This window comes from Dreissena polymorpha, chromosome 15 (assembly GCF_020536995.1).
Source record: "Dreissena polymorpha isolate Duluth1 chromosome 15, UMN_Dpol_1.0, whole genome shotgun sequence".
In the NCBI taxonomy this organism is placed as follows: Eukaryota; Metazoa; Mollusca; class Bivalvia; order Myida; family Dreissenidae; genus Dreissena; species Dreissena polymorpha.
The window spans coordinates 8253849-8277384 of NC_068369.1; the positions used below are offsets into that span (position 1 = coordinate 8253849).

At 37.8% G+C, this 23536-nt stretch overlaps 1 protein-coding gene across 16 annotated transcripts in view; it reads right to left on the reverse strand.

Moving 5' to 3' along the window:
* Positions 1-10786: 10786 nt before the first annotated feature.
* The window catches only part of LOC127859923 (CD109 antigen-like), a 46011-nt gene continuing 33261 nt past the window's right edge, over positions 10787-23536 (reverse strand). For 5 of the 16 annotated variants that reach the window (XM_052397541.1, XM_052397538.1, XM_052397527.1 and 2 more), the window contains 6 exons: positions 23375-23437; positions 23068-23177; positions 12262-12409; positions 11936-12038; positions 11468-11550; positions 10787-10976 (listed from right to left, as the gene is read on the reverse strand). In XM_052397541.1, the coding sequence (XP_052253501.1) occupies positions 10950-10976; positions 11468-11550; positions 11936-12038; positions 12262-12409; positions 23068-23177; positions 23375-23437 (534 nt within the window). In that variant the 3' untranslated portion in view covers positions 10787-10949. Of the gene's footprint in view, positions 10977-11467; positions 11551-11935; positions 12039-12261; positions 12410-12645; positions 12756-12952; positions 13016-13184; positions 13335-13726; positions 13936-14252; positions 14431-14734; positions 14810-21214; positions 21400-21888; positions 21972-22356; positions 22460-22683; positions 22832-23067; positions 23178-23374; positions 23438-23536 lie in introns of those variants that run through there. The other 11 variants (XM_052397542.1, XM_052397526.1, XM_052397537.1 and 8 more) reach the window with 10 other exon arrangements.

Consider the following 23536-nt stretch of genomic DNA (forward strand, 5'->3'; position numbering starts at 1 on the left):
GCATGCCAAATATGAAGTTGCTATCTTCAATATTGCAAGTGTACATTAAATGAGCGATTTTGACCCATATACTTGACCTTGAAGGAAGACCTTGGCCTTTCACCACTCAAAATGTGCAGCTCCGTGAGATACACATGCATGCCAAATATGAAGTTGCTATCTTTATATTGCAAAAGTTATGGCAAATGTTAAAGTTTAATAATCGAGAAGTTCCGAGTATTCCCTGTTTCATATTCGGTTGCTTTCAGTGTCCACAAAATATTCCCGTAATCGCATACTGCGCTCCCACTCCCCAAGGTCAGCTAGCAATTTCACCTTATCAATATTCTTACAACTTGGGATGAATTTAAGGCCCTTTTCAAGGAGATTTTGTTCAGCGTTGGTGAGTACGTGTTCTGATAGGTTAGTCACTTAAATTTTGTCTGGTCGTTTTTTTTTTCGTAACGATTCTCGCGGTGATATTCGGGGTTTATCTTCCTTAACTTGCTTGGTTTTGAACGCTTTTGGGTCATTGCGCAGTTTCACATTCGTATTTGCATTGGCAGTGTTCTGCTGTTTCAAGGGAATTGCAGGTTCGGTAGGCTTTCCTGCAAACCAATCATACACGTGAGTATCAGTATTATGGGTCGTATGTTGTCTACCGTCGATGCTAGCTTCCAGTACACTGAAATGGCTGTTGTCTAAAAGTAACCTCAGCGGGCGGTCTTCATTAATTGAAGTCTCAACTCGATTTTCGAATTTCAACCACTCTATAAATCAAACGACCGATATGTCCGCAATCGGATGCGTGCTTCTTGCTTGATGTTCTTCAATATCATGCCGTTCAGACTGCATCTTATGGCATTTATGAATCCTGATTTAGTGACCAATATTTTACTGTATGCTTTCCGGTGGTTTATAGAAATATCAGTGAAATAAAATTGATAATTTCATTGTTTAAAACTCGTGATCATAGAAAATATATATTTTCACTTGTGGCTGCGGCACTAGTGAAAATATTATTTGATATGATCACTCGTGAATTAAAATCGATATTCCACCGAATCCAACAAATATTCTTCTTATTTTATCCTTTTTTACCATTAAGATACATTGTTTAAGAGTTTAACTAAAGAATTTCACTGAGATAATGACGTCATTTCGTAAAAAAATGACGCCGTTTCACAGTAAACAGTGAACATTATCGATAATTTTCACTTAATTTACACTATTTAAAAACAGTGAAATTATCAGTTTTAATTCACTGATATTTCTCTATAAACCACCGGAAAGCATAAAATAATATGTTGTATATATTTGTTGTACATGTGTATTTGCATTATTGTTTTAACTATAAAGATGATGATGATATTGATTGTTATTATTATTATTAATGTAGAATTATATTTAAAATGGAAGCTAAAGATCTTTTGTGGAATGATATAATATAAAAAAGATGCAACAGTAGACTTTTATCTAGATCAATACGAGGTCTCATTGGTAAAAGCGGATGTGCAAAAACTATGCTGTTGTGAAACCTTTTACTACGAGCAGGCTGGTTAGACTACAACAACTTGCAATTCGCTGTTTCAACCGGAGTACAGAATCATTAACTCTTACAGAGCTGGAACCGAATTTTGAAGGCCTTTGCAAACAGTTTGGATCCAGATGAGACGCCACAGAACGTGGCGTCTCATCATGATCCAAACTGTTTGCTATTCTTTGAAAAAAAAACACAAAGAAAATGCTAATTTAAGAAATTCAGCAGACAACATTTTAGCAGACGACAAATTTCCTAGCATGCAAAGGGTTAAGAAAGCGTTTGAAGAAAAGCTACTTTGAGAAGAGATAACACAACTGTTTGATGAACAAGATATACAAAACGAATACGAAACTTATTTCATAAGAGGACGCCGCAGCAAATGTAAACCGCGTTTATTTTGCACAAAACTACTTTAACCCATTTATGCCTGGTGGACTATCCCATCCTTCTAAGTTGGATCAATTTATTTTCAAAATTAGGGACGTCAAGTATATTTATTTCTATATTTAGAATATTTTTTACAGAAATTCCTTTCAGCAAACAGCGCAGACCCTTCGTATGGCTTCCAAATAAATCCCACAAAAACCCAAGCAATCTTATTCCCTGCCAGTGCACAAAAAGTAGCGGCCAATGCACGTAAAGCAACTCGATCTAAGAAAAACCCCGACCCCCCACAAATTACTCTATGTGGTGCTCCTCTTCCGCTTCTTGACAACATTACTTTCTTGGGTATGACATTTGACAAATATGTATCATGGAAAGACCACATCCTTAAACTAGTTGTACGCTGCCAAAAGGACCTCAACTTTCTAAAATGCATCCAAAGAAACAACTGGGGTACGGATAAAAAAGCCCTTATGCGTATCTATAAAGCCACTATCTGGGCAAAAATAAACTACGGAAGCATTGCGTACAATTCAGCCAGTGAAACATTACTAAATAAATTACAAGTAATCCAAAATACGGCACTTAAAATTATAACTGGTACACGTAAATCTACAAGCACCGTTCTGCTGCACGTTGAATGTGGAATGATAGAACTGGGTCAACAAAGGCAAATTAACCAACTAAAATACCGCGCGCGCACGCTATCTATGGGACCACACCTCCCAATTAATCTTAGTGTAACAGAAGACCCGGCCTACCAAATCAAAGTACTGGCAGTACTGGTGTGACAATGCTTTTGTGAGGATGGATATAAAACATCAATTTAAGTTTATCTATATCACCACAATTGTGTATGTTGATACGAACATTTGGGTACGATACAAAATTTGGGTACGAAAATTTTGGGTACGAAACAAACTTTGGTACGAAAAATTTTTGCGTACGAAACATTTTTGGTACGAAAAAAAGTTTAGGGGTACGGGAAAGTAGTACCCGTGGGTAACTTGACCCATTGAGCGAAACTGGGAGGCGGGTCACATTCTTGTTCATTAAGTATGGCAATACCTTCATGATGATTCTCGAAAGTAGGTATGAGCACATGTGAGCTCAATCGTATGAGCACTTGACTATCCGAGTTCGCCCACGAACATATGGATAAGTTAACTAATAGCGAAATGACCTTATACATGTATATGCTGAAATCTAACAATCGAACGAAAGATCAAACATGGTATGTACACTTAGGTGGTTGTGTAATTTCTGTTAGAATATCGTATTCAATATGTAAATTTTAAATGATTGTGCCCGCACTTGAGTTTGTTGCCTTGTTTGAGTCTATACGCGCCTAGGCTGCACCCAGTGTGTGTATTTGTGTTTTTCCAAGGTAATGAGTTATCTCCGCGCTGAGGCTGCATAATGTTGGGACCCGGAGTGTGTCCAGCACTCCTACCTAATTAGATTAGATTGACGACAGTTGGGACGAATTTTGAATGATGGATGCAATTTCCAGCTATTTGTTTTGTACTGAAATACTTTTTAATTTTTTATATGGTCAAATGCTGCGGGGGGAGGGGGATGAGATTATCCGGAAAAAAAACACCTGTCCGGAATGGTGACCACAAAACATACAAAATATAACATTGCGCCGGAAGCGGTAATCGAACCGGTGTCGTAAAGGTGAAAAAGCGAACGTCATTACCACTGCGCTAGCGGGACGGACATTTATGCCAAAATATGTTGTTTTATCTTTATATATCATAGCAGTGCAGCGTTTACAATTTGCAGGTTCGAAATCGTTCGCATTCTTTAGTTTTGTGATCACGTAAAAAAATTAATTTTACATGTTTTTATTCGCAATTTATTTACTAAATCGAGAACAAATATCAAACAAAATAGAGAAAATATATAGTTGTTTCATTGGTCCATAAAAATAAAATGGATGTAAAATTACTAATTTGAAATTAACGTTCTGATACACTTATTGAATCTGTTTCCCCAGGATATGCTGTTCTATTAATATTTACCTTTATCAACACGAACGACAACTCTGCTAGGAGAATGTTATCAATGAAAATCAATGAGCAATCTCCTACGCAGTGGCGAATGCCAAGGGAAGTAACTGAAAAATCGAGTTATCTCAATCGGACTGGCTCGGTCTTTTACATAGGTCGCAATTGTGAAGATTTTTTTTACCGGTTATCAAACCTTGGACGCTGCTGTTCCAGCATCGTCAAAAAGGAAAAAGAAGAGTGGTCTCCCGTACGCGCATAACGTGCTCGAGCTAGGCAAATATTATGAGACTATTGACATTAAAACGCAGGAACCTACATACTTTAGCTTAAGAAATCTATCAAAACCAAATATTGACTTACATCTAACAACATTAATTAAAAAATCCGACAACGACCCAAACAGTGGTTCTATAGCTCAAAACTATGTAACAGATAAATATGGGGATTACACACAGATTTTCACTGACGGTAGCAAAAATGAGGAACTTGAAATAGCAGGCGCGGCTTTTGTAGTGTATCAACCCAAATATGTCATTATACATCATTGCAAGGTAAAATACAATAAAGAACTGTCTATATTTGCTTGCGAACTAGCTATATTAAACAGCGCCATAAAGTGGCTTAACGAACTTAAAACTCACGAACGCTCAAACTACGCGATATTAACCGATTCTCTCAGCGCCTTACAAGCACTTAATGCAGGATCATCGAAAACGCGTCCCGACCTAATATGTACAACATTAAAGGGAATCACATAACTAGCAAACAACAATATCACTCTCCAATTCGTATGGATCCCGAGCCACGTAGGCATTCCGGGTAACGAACACGCTGACCAACTTTCCAGAATAGGTTCCCATGAAGGTCTACCCTCTGATTTAAAGCCTAGCGCGCGCGAACTAATTGCAATCATTAACCAAAAAGCGTATAATGAACAGGATCACAAATGGTCAATGTACTGCGCCAATCATAATTTACCGCTATTAACCAACCCTAGCCATAAGATTAACATCTATAGTCCCATTAAAAGGGAGGACAGGGTTTACTCGCGCATGCGCCTAAGGGTGACTAGATTGCACGGCGACTATTACAAAACTGTCCTCTGCCCCCAGTGCAACATTCATAACACGTTTGAACATCATTTCTTTATATGCCCTAAACACGCTGAACAGAGACTAGAACTAAGTGCAGGGGTAATAGCGGCCTACAAAAACCCACTTATCATTAATCGCGACTCACTGTTGAATCCTCCAAGCGGAATCGCTCCTGTTGTGCGACTGCACGTGTTCAAATTTTTGCGCGACACGGGCTACTTAGATAAAATATAATATTCCGTTGGACTATTAGCGGTAGATAGAAATAACAACACATATCGTCAGTTATATATTGCTTAATTTATTCAAATCAATAATAGCAATCTTTTGTACTAATGACGGGCGGTTCTCGGACGATGGTCACTTCGGTGGGCACCATATGGCCACTCGTATGGACCCGGCCCGGACTGAACCTAACCATATTATCCCGGCCCTATAGGAAAATTAAAATCAATCAATAAATAAATAAATAAAAACTCAGATCAATAATGGCAACTTTATGTACTAATGACGGGCGGGTCTCGGACGATGGTCACTTCGGTGTTGTCCATATGGCCATTAGTCTGGGCCCGGCTCGAACTATACCTCACCATATTATCCCGGCCCTATAAGTGTAAGTTACCTGTATAAAATAGTTATGCGGGCCACGGGCTTAATTCTGAGGAAAAATAGTATACTAAGATTAATTAATTTGGTTCAAAAACTGTACCGTAAACAATTCATGATATATGTAATTTTAAAGATTCTAATTAATAATGGCTATCTTATGTACTTATGACAAGAGGAAAATTGCATCAATAAATAAATAGATATAGAAACACTGCATGTAATGTGCACGCCGAGAACCTATATTTGTATTTGAGGTCCAAATTGACTTTGGATTGGTAGTACATTACAGTGCAGTGTCCAATAACACCTTGGTGACGTCAATACATAAAAAAGTAAATAAACAATACTATAAACAAGGCAAAGATGAGGGAGCTGTCTATAACGAACGTTCGCGGTTCCCTCGTCTGCGCCTTAAGCTTAACGGAATATCAAAAACCGCGTGACCGTGCCACTTGTTCTCCAATGACTTACTAAATAAAACTCAAACTATATGGACACACCTCAACTAACTACAACCCCGGTAAATAGGTAATCAGGATAAATATATATTTAGGAAATTAGAGACAAAACAGTCATAGACTAATATAACCTGTATATTGTCTCATTATAACCCAGATCAACAATATCAAATGTCTGGAATAGGGTACGTTTTCCCCAACACGCAGGTCACACAGCCTTTTTACGACGGGAGGGTACGTTCCCCTTAACACATGCCACTCGGACTTTTTCGACCACTATGGATAAGCTCTAATCCTTCTTTTACAACCAAATAGCGCTCTAGGTAACAAAACCCAGGGTTCCGCGAGACCCTCGTTTTCCTTCTCTTAAGCTGTAATCAGCAATGACGACGAAGGTAGGGGAAAAGCACACAGACAACATACTTCCACGCAGGATCGGAAGACGCAGTAAGTGCGCACGTGGGCAAATTTACCCACAGTGCAACCCCTATAGGTGTAAATATTGTTGTAATTAAATGTGAGTAGTAAACATGTTTTTCCCATATGTGCAAGACTTAAACATGTTGAGTAGAGCGTGTCGGCTGGGCTAGAGGGCGCGCCTGGAGAGATATCTCTCGTCCATGCACTCTGGCTCCGTTGACATGACATACCCAACATTACAAAAATAAAAATAAAAAATAAATAAGAGAATGGTGACGGTATTTGTTGTTATTGTTTCCCCTACTGTAGGTGAAGTTTTCTTGTAGTGTAGTGTAAGTTTTTTCCTTGCATGCATGTGCCTTGTTACGTTTGACGTTGAATTGTAACATTCCCTCCTGACCAAAAGGCACTAATACATATAATTACCATCTGTAACCATAAGCAATATGAACAGGAATAAGAACGTGCGCTCTCTCTCTCTCTCTCTCTCTCTCTCTCTCTCTCTCTCTCTCTGTCTGTCTGTCTGTCTGTCTGTCTCTCTCTCTCTCTCTCTCTCTCTCTCTCTCTCTCTCTCTCTCTCTCTCTTCTCTCTCCTCCTCTCTCTCTCTCTTCTCTCCTCTCGCCTCTCTCTCTCTCTGCCTTCTCTCCTCTCTCTCCTCTCTCTCTCTCTCTCTCTCTCTCTCTCTCTCTCTCTCTCTCTCTCTCAAAAACAAACCAATATAAAGGCGCGTGAAAATTGTCTCCCCAAGAAAGAAAGTGTATAACCAGAAATTGTCCTCCCTGTTCCCCCAACAACCAGGCATCTCGGTCCAATCACACAAACGCAGCCCCTTTACTACTATATTAAACTAAATTACCTTTAAAAACTAGTCTTACCCTTGCAACACCATTAAAACACCTGACAATATCTAATAGCGCAACAGAGAGAGCCCATGTGAATTTACACCAAGACACAGGGCAGTAGAGTTATATCTGTACTAATCTATGTTTATGTACTAACCAGTCCTCCGCGAGGGACGTTAAACGGGGGTGCAGTGTATCGGTGCTGTACAACGGGCACTTAAAAGAACCAGGGGCGCCTCTGGAATCGGGGCGCCCTCTGTATCCTGCTCGAACCCCCACTAACACCTCTTGGGGCGGAGAGCACAAAAACCACACACAAACTATAAGGAATAAACATTAATGCCAATAAGGATAATGCTAATCTAGAGATAAAAGGAATACTGCAAAAACCATTTCGATAAAAGGCAAACCACTACATAATCCATAAAAAAACATAAAAAAAGCATCTTGACACATTAAGGTCTCATTGGCCATCGTGCTCTGATGTATATTATGACCTAATTTTCTTCCCTGAAGGGTCACAGGGGCAGGTCGATACATCTGTAGTCGCGAAGACGCTGGACGACCTGTAAATAAATCTCAAACACACACACGGGAGCGGGCACTGGTTTATTTGGATCTAAATTATATCTTTGGCGAATACCCGGGAAGCCGGGGTAAATTTGACCTACTTTGGCTCAAAATTTATTTTTTTCCCCTGAAAGGTCACAGGGGCAGGTCCAGCTCAAATGACTCCATGAAGGGGCGTGGGACCTGAAAATAAACTCAGAACAACAACAACACAACGGGGAGCGGGCAGTCTGCGTTCGATCGTCGAACAGAACACAACGATTAATACGTTATAGTAATAAGAGACCAAATACCATTGGAAGTATCTGTGACTTTGGATGCTGTTTGAGTGGGGGTGACCCAGGCAACTTTGCGCATAACATACCATAGCTTGCTGGGTAAGCTTGAGACTCATACTAGTCCGGGCACAGGTCTCCCGTGGTAATAAAAGTCAGTACACGTTTCTGGTCTCTCAGGTCAGCCTGAGCAAGGGACATCTCTGTGACTTTGGATGCTGTTTGAGTGGGGGTGACCCAAGCAACTTTGCGCATAACATACCATAGCTTGCTGGGTAGCTTGAGACTCATATATAAGTCCGGGTCACAGGTTTCCATTCCAGTTAGTGCACGTGTCAGGTCTCGTAGGTCAGCCTGAGTCTGTTAAGCTACTTATTGTCGCTTGTACTACACTGACCGATTGTCTTCCTTGCATAACGCAGAGGGGAGACACTGCAGACTCGTTGCTATAGGTGTAAGACAGCCGAGGCGACCCAAGTCGACCCAAGTCAACTCAAGACGACCCAAGTCGACCCAAGTCAACTCAAGACGAACCAAGTCGACCCAAGTCAACTCAAGACGAACCAAGACGAACCAAGTCGACCCAAGTCAACTCAAGTCGACCCAAGTCGACCTAAGTCAACTCAAGACGACCCAAGTCAACTCAAGTTGACCCAAGTCACACATGGCATATGAAACCGGCTTGTAAAGTGATTAAACGTTCAATATTCCAATTATACAATAATTACAAATCATTAATAGTGTAAATATTCATTGATTCCAGTCTAAATTGAGGCAGTTGATTATCTAATAAAACGGCTAAGGAAAGCTCCGGGAAAAGCTGTGTGTTGAAATATACCACTGGTGTTTGGAGCCACCGCATATATCCCGAAGAAACGACGAACACGCTACACTACAAATGGTTCCGCTGTTGTAAAGGTAGGATAGACACTACAAGTGACCATGTCAATTTTCCTCTTTGTATAACTTATTTTCGTCAACATGTTGACAAAAGCATAAACTTAAAAAATCAACACAGGACTGTTACTGTGCAATTTACATTTTAATAATTATCGGGAATGTATAACCAAATAAATGCTTAATACAAATCTGTGTCCGTGTTAAGGGCGAATGTGTCCGACTCATGGGCGAATTCAGTGGATATTGTTATTCAACTATTGTTCAATGAAAATAAGCTGGGAATCAAATAATTATTTGTAAAATAGACTCCTATGATATTATAGTTAAAGCCTGCACAAGCTGAGTCCCGGCTTTGATCACAAAGCTTTGTATTATAGACTTATACCATTAAACCGTCCGACTCAAGGGCGAGTTACCCTACTGATTTTCAATTCAAATTTGACAAGACACTTTTTTTTATCGATGTTAATGATATTGATGAACGTTGCGGTTGTGATAGTGGTAGAAAAACTGAAAGGCTAAGACGAAAGTGTGTTCCTTTTGAACACGGTATTCACACAAATGATTTAGGACGACAAAAAGGACCTGAAACACGTATGATACTTATTCCATTGAACAAGAACACTTAAAGAAAATTGTATAGATTTGCAAGTTGCTTCATCATTCTAAATAAATATGTATTGATTTTGACATCTGGTTGTAAATAAAACTTCGAAGTATATTGAGGTGAGGTATTTCTCTTAAATTACTGGTGACTTTTTGCGAGACCCCTCAAAATGTACAAACAATTAACATCGACTGCGACTATGCGTGTTTAACCCATTTATGCCTAACGTCTAGAAATAAGGCCTTGGCAAATAGCGTAGGCTATGACTCATGACGCGGCGTCTCATCAAGTTCTACACTGTTTGCTTAAAGGAATTTCTGTAAGAAACATTCTAAATATAGCAATAAATGTACTAGATCCCTAATTTTCGAAATAAATTGATTTAATTTAGAAGATTGGGAGAGTCCACTAGGCATAAATTTATTTGCTAATGTTTTGATGTTCAGATATTATTTCTTTTGATCTGGTTCGCCTAATCCAAGGGTTCGTGTGTTCATGTGTTCATGTGAATTAAAAACCGTTAAATTGTGTTTTTACGATTTTACCTTTATAATCTGATATAAATCTTATGATCTCTGATTATAATCTTTTATAATCTGATATAACGTTATTTTTAGCAAGCAAGAACACAAGTTCAGAACAATTTGTACCACAACAGCAACGAAGTTAGAGTTGTATGCATGTACATACTAGTTTTGTGTGAAGAGTCGAATCTCATATAAAACAAAATGTACAATGTTTGGAAATCTCAAAGTGAATATACTTTACAGGTATGTTCACATGACACATAGAAGTAATGTATGGTGTGTCGTACAAACGTATAAACGTGCCAGATTCGACTATGTGCTTAGAATATCTTGGTCATTATTAATTTAATTGAATAATAACATGGCATTCACTCTTTCGTATCCATGCTTGTGTTTTTTGTCTTAGCACTGCATTTGTTTCATGCATATACTCGTTAATGTTGATTATCGTTATTTTCCACAATATATTACTCAACGTAACTTTGGTTCAAAGCATGACAATAACATTAATCCTTTACTTCTAAGCAGAAATCCTGACATAAGAAATAATACAACGAGCATATAATCGTTTAAAATAAATAATTGTCTTGTTATTACAAATATGTTTGGATATAAATCATTTCACGTCATACACTAACAGTGCTTATGTTTTAACAATAACAAAAAATCTTAAAAAGTGTCAAGGATTTGTTTCCGGACTTCCTTTGAACGATCCTTCCATTCCCTTACCCTCCAATGGCGACTATGTTGCCCTGCAGAGAGAGAAAAAAGAGAGAATATCGTGAAAGATCCTTTCGAAATTTCTGCGATTTTATGAACATTTACTATTGAGAATTAAGGTATGAAGACGCCGTAATACCCTGTACGTACAAAAATGTAGCATGTATGCCTTGAACAGGTAAATGCTAGTTATTATAACAATGATAACACATGTTGTGGCCCTACTTTGGTAAGTCTGTTTTTGTTTCTTTACACATAAGCTTGTGTTTAACGTACGGAAAATATCTTTCAAAGACATGAACAAAAACGTGTGCACTTGCGTATATGCAGTCACGACTCTTTATCAACGTTAGGCACACTCCATTGATACGAACAATTGCATAAACTACAATAATGCTCACAAAACCACATTTAACCAAAAATTGACATTTGAAATTGTTGATAAATAGTTATTTAATGATATAAAATGTGTTTCTGTTATATTGGAAAGCAGACATGTCAAAATAAAAGCTTAGCTATGTACCTTACAGCCACACTCGGCACAGATGTCACAGACATGTGCATTCTGTAGACTTTTCGACTGGTAGAATGACGTTACTTGGTTACCTTAAGGGGAAATATTGTTTTCAATATATTTAAAAACGCGTGTGTATACACGTCGATCATGATTATATTTTGAGTCTGACGTTACGTTAATTAATTTGTTACGCATTGGTTAATGTAGACATTATACCACTATGTTTTAAACTCGGCTATAATCATTGAATCGACATTTTTTGTTATACACTACTCTTGACTTTGTTGTACCTTCGAATTCAGATGAGTAGCGTTTATCACATGTTATGCCTACGAAAGAACACAATTTATACCACGTTTCTATTGTTTAAATTTCGTTAGAACAATCTGTTAATTACATCGCCGACTATGACTTCGTTATATTTCCATAAGTATATGTAATAATACTACAGATATCAAAATGTTGATTGCTTACTCGGCTGATAGTAGTCATATACACGGATAGCAGCTGGTTGTGACTTGGCCACCATTCCAGTTCGGATAATATCCAGCGACAGGCACAGGGGCGTAGGGGTAATCTGTGTATAATAGTAATGCATACCTTTACGGCAAAGTCGTTCACAACATTGGTGCAATAATGTTATATGTTGGTTGAGCAAATGATCGGTCAACAACACATATTAATGCAAATTTAAGTTTTTTCAAATAGCATACCTTTTGGACCAAAATAGCGCGGTGTTACAGTTGATCGCCAAACAAGTACATTGAAATAAATAATATGACAGGCCACTATATTCTTACCTGATTGAAGTACAAAACGAGCTTTCTGTCCTTAGTTTCAACACGTTTGATCTCCACTACTTCTTCAATGCTTTCAAGATCCGCTTCGAACCCAGATGGAATGCCAAACTCCTGAATGGCCATTCCACTAGTACCGGCCTTCAACCAGCTGTAAGAAGAGGGCCATGACTTAAATGTGAAAAAGCATTTACATGAACAATATGCAGTGCGTTATACAAAAGATATACCAAAATGTGCTGCTGAATGCCAAAACAGGTCATGGCAATCATTGTCAACAAACATTACAAATTGAAGTACATCCTTCAATTATCTGCATACATAACATAATTTTTTAATACGCCAAATATGAAGTTTCTCGCCTTTCACCGAATCGTGAACACTTACTTGACACATGATTTCACTGACAGCATATCTATGGTTTCAGTAACTATGGTGACATCGATCTGGAAGGAGGGCGTCTCAATTTCTTGTTCAACGTTGAACGAGAGTCCGACCTGAGCAAAGACAACAAACATTTCATCTTACGCACATGCTAATACCATAAAACCCTTGAAATCATTCGGTACAATTGCTGTGTTTACTTGGTATACCGGTATATAGCATACAAATTATACTGTTTTCCAATTTCTGTGATTGAAAATTATCAAAACTGAATAATTGCACTTTTCATTTGGATAAAACACACACTTACATCCAACAGAGCCATTCCGTGACCAGTTGCGCTAACAGAAACCTGGCTTGGAATCGATGACAACTGAAACAGCAATTACATATAGTACATAGCAACATATGTAAAATTGACACTGCAATTAAAATAAAGTACATATTGTATCGGCAATGCAAACTGGTATTAAAGGAAATGTTTATTTTATTTATACGAGTTTTGATTCTGAAGTATTATTTTCTAAACAGATTCTACTTACTACAACGGACTGCATGACAAGAGCATTCTGCTTGTTGATGTTGAATGTATGCGTGAAAGTTCCAGCTGTAACTGTGGCTTGGATGTTAAACGTGTCTGAGAAGATCATAGCAGCAAATCTGGACAAGGCTTGAAGGGCAACAACGGTGTCCTGAAAAACGAAGTTTAGTTAATAAAAAATATAAATGAAATGCAAATAAGTAAATACCATTTATTTAAGTAATACGAGTTCTTTTGAATCATTATTTTAACCTTATTCAGAAATACTGACAAACATTAGAATAAGACACGACACAACTCGATTACACATTGAAATAGGAGATGAACTTATTGTGGCATTTTGTTTCATCGTTCAAAAAGAACAATAATGTATGTGGAATGTTTTGCGATTAAAATAATAAATATTAATAATGATCAAACATATGCGGTTTTTAAGAACGACCTGCAAAAGCGAAATAATTATATTTTTTCCCAAAACATTCAGAGTTTGAGTATTGACATATTCGTATAATTAGTTTACAAGAAGGGCAGTGATCATCGGACCTGTGTTGAACTGAAGCCTCCATTAGAGTTCCTCTGGGCCGTGATCCACTTTATTATCTGAAGACCCACGCTTATATCTCCGGCCTCCGCCGTCACCAGCAGGTTGTACGCCGTCATTTCAATGTCGATAGGATTTGCCTGTGAGTGGGCGGGCTGCCAGTGGCTCTGAATGGAGGCTGCCTGGTCCTTGTGCCAGTGGATGGTGCCTCCTAGGTTAGATTAAGTATATGTACATGTTTAATATGGAATCATGGTATTAACGAATAAATACGTATGGGGTAGGCTAGCCAGTTGAGTTAATTGTAATCGAGAATCTTTGCAACCAATTAGAAACACTTTGATGCATAACATGTGTATACCACTGAAAATAATATCAAAGTTGTTATTATCAATCGTCGAGGAAATATACACTGAGTCCAAAAGATTTCACGCAGAAGTTTCATAACACTATTTGATATATGTTTAACTTTGATTGAAGACACACAACACAAATCTGGCCATATGAAATCAATCTTGAAACACTTACCGCTAACGATTGCATCATTCTTAAGTTTGGTCTGGATGTCACGTACAGCTGGACTTTTTGCAAGTGTCAGGGCGTAGTTGCAAAGGGAAAGAACGTAGTCATCATTTGTCGTTGTAATTTGGGACTCCAGGTAATGTTTTGCCAGTGCCACAGATTGTGTGATTCTCTGATGAATGCTCTAAAATACCAGACATATTTAAGATATTATAAAGATGTTTTAATTGCAATATAATTAACGAAATAATATTGTGTACAGAAAGTAACATTTTATTTCAAATGCGTATCATTTCTATAATATTACATTATATACATATTATTGTATCATGTATTTGTACTTAAAATATATTATTATATTTCTATATATCCTAAACCTGCAATGAACGGCACGATTCTAATTACTTGTATTACTTCGTGTAAAATGGACTACATACTACACGTTGCTTAATCAAATGTGTGCATTTATATCAGTTTAATTAACGTACTCCTTGAAGATCATTGTTTTCAAAAAGTGATGCCAGAACGAAAGCAGTGAGACCGACGCCGGATGCAGCTCCACCCTGAAATCAAAATAGTTTCACACTTAAAAAAATAATTTCCCTGTTGAACTATCTTGTCACTATTAGAAAAAACTTGTAATTTATTATAAATATCATTGCTATCATGAAAATTCATAGAAGAATTGATATCTTCATACTATGTATGTGTTATCATTTTATTAGATAATGCAGATTTATATAATTCCGTGGACAGTGTGATCAATCAAATTAGTGTTCAATTGACAAGTTGCACAAACAAAGTTTGCACCGCCTTTTTGTTCGTTTAAGTTAATTTGTGCAAAGATCTATAATCAATTAATTGTAGAATACAAACACGTGCTTTGATGTATAAATGAAATATAACTCATTAATCGGTTAATTTATTCAAATATTAAAAATTTGCAACAGGTAAATTGATCGATTTCTACCTGCATATACTTATCGATCACATGACCAGGCTCTGGGAACGAGCCGTCGGCTTTCTGTCGGTTGATCATCCATTCGATGGCTCGAGTCAGTATATCGTCGTCGATGAAGATTGCTTCTTGGCCTGGTGGAATGACTTGGCAACAAATGCAGTCAGCCTGTATGAATGGTTACCAAAATAATGTTATTCGTGTGGTCAAAATAAGTTTGCATGACATATATGTTTAGGCGAACGAATGTTGTGCCGTTTAAAAAAGAACAATGCTTTCCAACAACATGTTTAATCACTACTACCTTGATCATGAAGTGGCTTGACTCCTCAGACCTTGTGTATTTTGTGTTAAGAATCTAACCTTAAATATGACCTCGACCTTAAGCTGGCGTCAAGGCCGTGCTTTTGCATTTCGTATTAATGACAAATATTATTTCAATAAATTTCCTCAAATGGTTCCAGAGATATAGAGATGAAGCAGACATGACAATGGAGGTCAAAACTTTTGACTGACTAATTCCTCCTGCACCAATTCTCAATCTTCTTATTTTTGTACTCCATATTTCATGAAATCGTTTGGACATTATAGTTTATATTAATCGGTCGGAAAATTGTTACGGACAGACGAACAGAGACGAAAGGCAACTTGTGGGAAAATAAACATCACTCAAAAGCAATACATTCATGTTGGGTTGTATAAATGTACTATTATATATATCTTCAATAACAAAGTCTTGAACATTACCCACCACATGCTTCCAGAGGGGTCCCGGTCACCAAAAGCGCTGAATGAGCCGTCCTTGTGTTGATATGTAAGTTCACGTTGATACCCTAAGTTTTACACACCGTTCATTAACAAGAAGCAAATTCAATTGAGTTTGAAATTAAAGACTCGTGGACTTCATAATGTAATGTAATAAGATAAGAAAATACGCACATAAAAACATATTATGATAAATGCGTATACATTAAACAAATGACACGAGCCAATACTCATTAGGAAAAATATCTAGGAGCTAAAATGGAACGTGGTGCTGATGAAATGGTTAAGGGCGTACAGCCGAAATCGACCTTTTAGTAATCTGCTTTATTCGTAATTTCTTTAGTCAAATGCTATGGTTAGGAAAAAAAGTATATCCATTTAAGATTGAATAATTTCAGACTTATATAGAATGTGTAAAACAACATACTGTTTTTTTTTAAAAGTCACCCAAGTATGCAGTAGATAGGGAACATAAAAGGGACACGATTCAGCACCCTTCCATGTCGACCTAGATCTTTCCCAAACTCATTCAACTCTATTTCCGTCACTTACCCTTCTCCATAAAGCTGATTGCCTTGTCCTTGATATCTCCCGTCAGTTGGTTGGTTGCCGTCAGGTAGTTAGTTACAAAAACGTCTGGCGCGAAGCCGAGCATCGTCTGCTCGCCACATCCGGTCGGCATTTTAAGCAGTTTGTCGAGATTGTTTACCGTTGGTCCAAGAAGGTCACCTGAACAAAGCGTCTTTATTATTTAATGTATTTAAAAACAAACAAGCATACCGTTAAGCATATGAAGCTTTAAACAATTCAAAATTAACATGACTTTTATCTAGATCAATACGAGGTCTCATTGGTAAAAGCGGATGTGCAAAAACTATGCTGTTGTGAAACCTTTTACTACGAGCAGGCTGGTTAGACTACAACAACTTGCAATTCGCTGTTTCAACCGGAGTACAGAATCATTAACTCTTACAGAGCTGGAACCGAATTTTGAAGGCCTTTGCAAACAGTTTGGATCCAGATGAGACGCCACAGAACGTGGCGTCTCATCATGATCCAAACTGTTTGCTATTCTTTGAAAAAAAAACACAAAGAAAATGCTAATTTAAGAAATTCAGCAGACAACATTTTAGCAGACGACAAATTTCCTAGCATGCAAAGGGTTAAGAAAGCGTTTGAAGAAAAGCTACTTTGAGAAGAGATAACACAACTGTTTGATGAACAAGATATACAAAACGAATACGAAACTTATTTCATAAGAGGACGCCGCAGCAAATGTAAACCGCGTTTATTTTGCACAAAACTACTTTAACCCATTTATGCCTGGTGGACTATCCCATCCTTCTAAGTTGGATCAATTTATTTTCAAAATTAGGGACGTCAAGTATATTTATTTCTATATTTAGAATATTTTTTACAGAAATTCCTTTCAGCAAACAGCGCAGACCCTTCGTATGGCTTCCAAATAAATCCCACAAAAACCCAAGCAATCTTATTCCCTGCCAGTGCACAAAAAGTAGCGGCCAATGCACGTAAAGCAACTCGATCTAAGAAAACTCTCTCGACTCCTCTCTCTCTCTCTCTCTCTCTCTCTCTCTCTCTCTCTCTCTCTCTCTCTCTCTCTCTCTCTCTCTCTCTCTCTCTCTCTCTCTCTCAAAAACAAACCAATATAAAGGCGCGTGAAAATTGTCTCCCAAGAAAGAAAGTGTATAACCAGAAATTGTCCTCCCTGTTCCCCCAACAACCAGGCATCTCGGTCCAATCACACAAACGCAGCCCTTTACTTACTATATTAAACTAAATTACCTTTTTAAAAAACTAGTCTTACCCTTGCAACACCATTAAAACACCTGACAATATCTAATAGCGCAACAGAGAGAGCCCATGGAATTTTACACCAAGACACAGGGCAGTAGAGTTAATCTGTTACTAATCTATGTTTATGTACTAACCAGTCCTCCGCGAGGGACGTTAAACGGGGGTGCAGTGTATTCGGTGCTGTACAACGGGCACTTTAAAGAACCAGGGGCGCCTCTGGAATCGGGGGCGCCCTCTGTATTCCTGCTCGAACCCCCACTAACACCTCTTGGGGCGGAGAGCACAAAAACCACACACAAACTATAAGGAATAAACATTAATGCCAATAAGGATAATGCTAATCTAGAGATAAAAGGAATACTGCAAAAACCATTTCGATAAAAGGCAAACCACTACATAATCCATAAAAAAACATAAAAAAAGCATCTTGACACATTAAGGTCTCATTGGCCATCGTGCTCTGATGTATATTATGACCTAATTTTCTTCCCTGAAGGGTCACAGGGGCAGGTCGATACATCTGTAGTCGCGAAGACGCTGGACGACCTGTAATAAATCTCAAACACACACACGGGAGCGGGCACTGGTTTATTTGGATCTAAATTATATCTTGGCGGAATACCCGGGAAAGCCGGGGTAAATTTGACCTACTTTGGCTCAAAATTTATTTTTTTCCCTGAAAGGTCACAGGGGCAGGTCCAGCTCAAATGACTCCATGAAGGGGCGTGGGACCTGAAAATAAACTCAGAACAACAACAACACAACGGGGAGCGGGCAGTCTGCGTTCGATCGTCGAACAGAACACAACGATTAATACGTTATAGTAATAAGAGACCAAATACCATTGGAAGTATCTGTGACTTTGGATGCTGTTTGAGTGGGGGTGACCCAGGCAACTTTGCGCATAACATACCATAGCTTGCTGGGTAAGCTTGAGACTCATACTAGTCCGGGCACAGGTCTCCCGTGGTAATAAAAGTCAGTACACGTTTCTGGTCTCTCAGGTCAGCCTGAGCAAGGGACATCTCTGTGACTTTGGATGCTGTTTGAGTGGGGGTGACCCAAGCAACTTTGCGCATAACATACCATAAGCTTGCTGGGTAGCTTGAGACTCATATATAAGTCCGGGTCACAGGTTTCCATTCCAGTTAGTGCACGTGTCAGGTCTCGTAGGTCAGCCTGAGTCTGTTAAGCTACTTATTGTCGCTTGTACTACACTGACCGATTGTCTTCCTTGCATAACGCAGAGGGGAGACACTGCAGACTCGTTGCTATAGGTGTAAGACAGCCGAGGCGACCCAAGTCGACCCAAGTCAACTCAAGACGACCCAAGTCGACCCAAGTCAACTCAAGACGAACCAAGTCGACCCAAGTCAACTCAAGACGAACCAAGACGAACCAAGTCGACCCAAGTCAACTCAAGTCGACCCAAGTCGACCTAAGTCAACTCAAGACGACCCAAGTCAACTCAAGTTGACCCAAGTCACACATGGCATATGAAACCGGCTTGTAAAGTGATTAAACGTTCAATATTCCAATTATACAATAATTACAAATCATTAATAGTGTAAATATTCATTGATTCCAGTCTAAATTGAGGCAGTTGATTATCTAATAAAACGGCTAAGGAAAGCTCCGGGAAAAGCTGTGTGTTGAAATATACCACTGGTGTTTGGAGCCACCGCATATATCCCGAAGAAACGACGAACACGCTACACTACAAATGGTTCCGCTGTTGTAAAGGTAGGATAGACACTACAAGTGACCATGTCAATTTTCCTCTTTGTATAACTTATTTTCGTCAACATGTTGACAAAAGCATAAACTTAAAAATCAACACAGGACTGTTACTGTGCAATTTACATTTTAATAATTATCGGGAATGTATAACCAATAAATGCTTAATACAAATCTGTGTCCGTGTTAAGGGCGAATGTGTCCGACTCATGGGCGAATTCAGTGGATATTGTTATTCAACTATTGTTCAATGAAAATAAGCTGGGAATCAAATAATTATTTGTAAAATAGACTCCTATGATATTATAGTTAAAGCCTGCACAAGCTGAGTCCCGGCTTTGATCACAAAGCTTTGTATTATAGACTTATACCATTAAACCGTCCGACTCAAGGGCGAGTTACCCTACTGATTTTCAATTCAAATTTGACAAGACACTTTTTTTTATCGATGTTAATGATATTGATGAACGTTGCGGTTGTGATAGTGGTAGAAAAACTGAAAGGCTAAGACGAAAGTGTGTTCCTTTTGAACACGGTATTCACACAAATGATTTAGGACGACAAAAAGGACCTGAAACACGTATGATACTTATTCCATTGAACAAGAACACTTAAAGAAAATTGTATAGATTTGCAAGTTGCTTCATCATTCTAAATAAATATGTATTGATTTTGACATCTGGTTGTAAATAAAACTTCGAAGTATATTGAGGTGAGGTATTTCTCTTAAATTACTGGTGACTTTTTGCGAGACCCCTCAAAATGTACAAACAATTAACATCGACTGCGACTATGCGTGTTTAACCCATTTATGCCTAACGTCTAGAAATAAGGCCTTGGCAAATAGCGTAGGCTATGACTCATGACGCGGCGTCTCATCAAGTTCTACACTGTTTGCTTAAAGGAATTTCTGTAAGAAACATTCTAAATATAGCAATAAATGTACTAGATCCCTAATTTTCGAAATAAATTGATTTAATTTAGAAGATTGGGAGAGTCCACTAGGCATAAATTTATTTGCTAATGTTTTTGATGTTCAGATATTATTTCTTTTGATCTGGTTCGCCTAATCCAAGGGTTCGTGTGTTCATGTGTTCATGTGAATTAAAAACCGTTAAATTGTGTTTTTACGATTTTACCTTTATAATCTGATATAAATCTTATGATCTCTGATTATAATCTTTTATAATCTGATATAACGTTATTTTTAGCAAGCAAGAACACAAGTTCAGAACAATTTGTACCACAACAGCAACGAAGTTAGAGTTGTATGCATGTACATACTAGTTTTGTGTGAAGAGTCGAATCTCATATAAAACAAAATGTACAATGTTTGGAAATCTCAAAGTGAATATACTTTACAGGTATGTTCACATGACACATAGAAGTAATGTATGGTGTGTCGTACAAACGTATAAACGTGCCAGATTCGACTATGTGCTTAGAATATCTTGGTCATTATTAATTTAATTGAATAATAACATGGCATTCACTCTTTCGTATCCATGCTTGTGTTTTTTTGTCTTAGCACTGCATTTGTTTCATGCATATACTCGTTAATGTTGATTATCGTTATTTTCCACAATATATTACTCAACGTAACTTTGGTTCAAAGCATGACAATAACATTAATCCTTTACTTCTAAGCAGAAATCCTGACATAAGAAATAATACAACGAGCATATAATCGTTTTAAAATAAATAATTGTCTTGTTATTACAAATATGTTTGGATATAAATCATTTCACGTCATACACTAACAGTGCTTATGTTTTAACAATAACAAAAAATCTTAAAAAGTGTCAAGGATTTGTTTCCGGACTTCCTTTGAACGATCCTTCCATTCCCTTACCCTCCAATGGCGACTATGTTGCCCTGCAGAGAGAGAAAAAAGAGAGAATATCGTGAAAGATCCTTTCGAAATTTCTGCGATTTTATGAACATTTACTATTGAGAATTAAGGTATGAAGACGCCGTAATACCCTGTACGTACAAAAATGTAGCATGTATGCCTTGAACAGGTAAATGCTAGTTATTATAACAATGATAACACATGTGTGGCCCTACTTTGGTAAGTCTGTTTTTGTTTCTTTACACATAAGCTTGTGTTTAACGTACGGAAAATATCTTTCAAAGACATGAACAAAAACGTGTGCACTTGCGTATATGCAGTCACGACTCTTTATCAACGTTAGGCACACTCCATTGATACGAACAATTGCATAAACTACAATAATGCTCACAAAACCACATTTAACCAAAAATTGACATTTGAAATTGTTGATAAATAGTTATTTAATGATATAAAATGTGTTTCTGTTATATTGGAAAGCAGACATGTCAAAATAAAGCTTAGCTATGTACCTTACAGCCACACTCGGCACAGATGTCACAGACATGTGCATTCTGTAGACTTTTCGACTGGTAGAATGACGTTACTTGGTTACCTTAAGGGGAAATATTGTTTTCAATATATTTAAAAACGCGTGTGTATACACGTCGATCATGATTATATTTTGAGTCTGACGTTACGTTAATTAATTTGTTACGCATTGGTTAATGTAGACATTATACCACTATGTTTTAAACTCGGCTATAATCATTGAATCGACATTTTTTGTTATACACTACTCTTGACTTTGTTGTACCTTCGAATTCAGATGAGTAGCGTTTATCACATGTTATGCCTACGAAAGAACACAATTTATACCACGTTTCTATTGTTTAAATTTCGTTAGAACAATCTGTTAATTACATCGCCGACTATGACTTCGTTATATTTCCATAAGTATATGTAATAATACTACAGATATCAAAATGTTGATTGCTTACTCGGCTGATAGTAGTCATATACACGGATAGCAGCTGGTTGTGACTTGGCCACCATTCCAGTTCGGATAATATCCAGCGACAGGCACAGGGGCGTAGGGGTAATCTGTGTATAATAGTAATGCATACCTTTACGGCAAAGTCGTTCACAACATTGGTGCAATAATGTTATATGTTGGTTGAGCAAATGATCGGTCAACAACACATATTAATGCAAATTTAAGTTTTTTTCAAATAGCATACCTTTTGGACCAAAATAGCGCGGTGTTACAGTTGATCGCCAAACAAGTACATTGAAATAAATAATATGACAGGCCACTATATTCTTACCTGATTGAAGTACAAAACGAGCTTTCTGTCCTTAGTTTCAACACGTTTGATCTCCACTACTTCTTCAATGCTTTCAAGATCCGCTTCGAACCCAGATGGAATGCCAAACTCCTGAATGGCCATTCCACTAGTACCGGCCTTCAACCAGCTGTAAGAAGAGGGCCATGACTTAAATGTGAAAAAGCATTTACATGAACAATATGCAGTGCGTTATACAAAAGATATACCAAAATGTGCTGCTGAATGCCAAAACAGGTCATGGCAATCATTGTCAACAAACATTACAAATTGAAGTACATCCTTCAATTATCTGCATACATAACATAATTTTTTAATACGCCAAATATGAAGTTTCTCGCCTTTCACCGAATCGTGAACACTTACTTGACACATGATTTCACTGACAGCATATCTATGGTTTCAGTAACTATGGTGACATCGATCTGGAAGGAGGGCGTCTCAATTTCTTGTTCAACGTTGAACGAGAGTCCGACCTGAGCAAAGACAACAAACATTTCATCTTACGCACATGCTAATACCATAAAACCCTTGAAATCATTCGGTACAATTGCTGTGTTTACTTGGTATACCGGTATATAGCATACAAATTATACTGTTTTCCAATTTCTGTGATTGAAAATTATCAAAACTGAATAATTGCACTTTTCATTTGGATAAAACACACACTTACATCCAACAGAGCCATTCCGTGACCAGTTGCGCTAACAGAAACCTGGCTTGGAATCGATGACAACTGAAACAGCAATTACATATAGTACATAGCAACATATGTAAAATTGACACTGCAATTAAAATAAAGTACATATTGTATCGGCAATGCAAACTGGTATTA